The sequence below is a fragment of the Capsicum annuum genome, unplaced genomic scaffold, assembly GCF_002878395.1.
Source record: "Capsicum annuum cultivar UCD-10X-F1 unplaced genomic scaffold, UCD10Xv1.1 ctg14134, whole genome shotgun sequence".
NCBI lineage: Eukaryota > Viridiplantae > Streptophyta > Magnoliopsida > Solanales > Solanaceae > Capsicum > Capsicum annuum.
The window spans coordinates 1-2,343 of record NW_025819476.1 but is presented as its reverse complement, the minus strand read 5'-3'; the positions used below and the strand labels follow the sequence as shown (position 1 = coordinate 2,343).

The window sequence follows — 2,343 nt, the reverse complement described above, 5'->3', positions numbered from 1 at the left end:
CTATCAAGTTGATCTAGTGAAAAGCATTGGGAACGCTTTGATGCTATTAAATTTGTTTAAGTTTGAGACAATTCATCATTTATCCAACAATATCTCAGCTTATTTGAAAAGCTGCTTTGGTAAAACCACTTTCTACAGCGCAAACCATCCGGATGACATCAAGATTGTGGTAGTGGACGTGGACGTGTCACAACCTCTTAATAAGGATGGGAACAATGTGTACGATATATTGTGGAATGGTGATGAAAGCAGCAGCGATGATGAAAAAGTGTATGAATTTTACGCGTATGGAGTTCAGAAATGTGATAATAAGAGAAGGAGGAGTCCATATGCAGATGGATACGACTATTATCATGAAAGAGATCTAGCTCGACTTGACTTGGAGTTTGTTGTTGAAAATTCTGATATTCAAGACATGGCTAATTCTATATGTAATTACATGATAGAGGAAGCCAGGTTTGTTTATGGAGTAGATCCATTCGACGGGGTAAAACAAGAATTTAGAGAGCTGGTAGGTGGATTGAAAATTATGACAGTGGGCAATGTATTATTGAAGAAGAATATTATTTTGCATAATTTTGAGTTGGAAGAAGACGACATATGTCCTATTTGCTTTGAGAAATTTTCTGAGGAATCAGTTGTGGCAGTGACCACACCATGCTCTCATATATTCCATAGGAGTTGCGTTTTCTCCTGGCTATCGGAGAACAGCAGTTGCCCGCATGAACAATAGACTACTTCTTGTTGTTTTCATAGGCGGTACTGTACTATCTTTTTCTTATAATTTCTGTTTGGTACTTTTATCTTCTATTTCATCTTAGTCCTAGGTTTCCAGCTAAGAGTTTTTTCTAATTTTTTTAGGCCTCTATATTCAGGTAATACCAGCAAGCACTGTAAAAACTATGTTGAATGAAAACCTGTTTTTTTATCTCCGTGTTTTCTTTTCTTCATTTAGTTATATGATGTTTGATGGCTTTTCCCTTTCGCAAAGTGATGCAAAGAAATGGAGGATACGAGTTTATCGGAGATCACCACTAATGTATAAAAGGTACAACAACTCCCGACAAAATTGTCCCTAGGATGGATCTTCTAAGCGGAGATGACTGGCTCACCAACAACTGAGAATGTCCTCCCATCCCCTTCTGCTATTATTCCTCTTCTTCATACTGTAATTTCTCCTTTCCGTATTAACCAAAGTCGATTAGTTTTGTTCACTTTCTGTATTGATCGCTGAGTTGAGAATTCGGGCTCATTATATTGGTGCTTTCATTTTCGTACTCTAATGGCAGTGATGGTATTAGATCGCTTCAATGGCACCGATAATCCAGAGGACTTGATCTCTAGGGCAGAGCAATACTTCAATTTCCTGGGCTTCTCGGAGGAACACCTGGATTTCTAGGGCAGAGCAATACTTCACTTTCCTGGGCAGGTGTTGCCTGGCTGTCTCATGCCTATGTCTTGTTACAGCTAACAAGTCCTTCACAGAAGAATTCGCTTGCTATTCTTGACGTATTCAGTTGGTCAGGCAACCTCTGCTTGTGGCTTGATAAGCTGCCATGTGAATTAGTTGAGGTGCACACAAAGCTTACCCAACACAACACGACCGTTATAAAAAGAATATGCTTGCTGTGTTAAAGACTCGTTTGAATTTGGTTGCTTTGAGTTATCTTCTGCCTGGTTCCTTGAGAGACCTAGTAGGTAGACATCGTATTGGGCAAGACATTGAGGATATATGCTTCTCCATTGCATAATGTTTAAAAGCCTTTCTATTGTAAGTTTACCCTCGATCTCCTTGTTCAATTTCTGTGGTGCTATGAATTGCCCATGTTTTAAGACCTCTGCTCATTCAATTTGTGAATAGGAACTCAAAGCACTAATCCTTTTGCCTTTCCTCCATGAGAAGCTGATGAGGCAAATGACAGACGAATAATAGATAGCCCTCATGCTCAGCCTATATAATCCAGGTGGTTCACAAGCTCTAGCAATGCACAATAATCAGGTATTGCCTGGCTGTCTCATGCCTATGTCTTATAAGCTTATATTTTTATGACCTTTTTTAAAAAAGTGAAATATGTTTCCCAAACACGAAACTTCACCCAATAGCTTATCAAGGAAAGATAATTAACAAACAAGCATCAGCGAGTAATAAGCAAAACTTAAAAGCTACTGAGGAAAGAGAAAAACTTACATCTGTGGGAGCTTCGTTTTTATTAATCAGCACAGGCATTTGCGGTCACCTATTGAGATACAGGTATATATTTCAGGAATATGAGCAATTTTTGGCCAGTACTCCCCCTTGTCAAATTTTATGAGTGGTTCGAGCAATGGGCAATCGTCAATATA

The 2,343-nt window shown here is 38.8% G+C and overlaps 1 protein-coding gene across 1 annotated transcript; it reads left to right on the top strand.

Moving 5' to 3' along the window:
• On the top strand, positions 1–943 carry LOC124890221 (the record flags this gene model as incomplete). Its single annotated transcript, XM_047402025.1, is given in 1 exon segment — positions 1–943. A coding segment is annotated over 1 exon segment (733 nt), but the record flags the coding sequence as incomplete, so codon positions are not given.
• Positions 944–2,343: the final 1,400 nt, after the last annotated feature.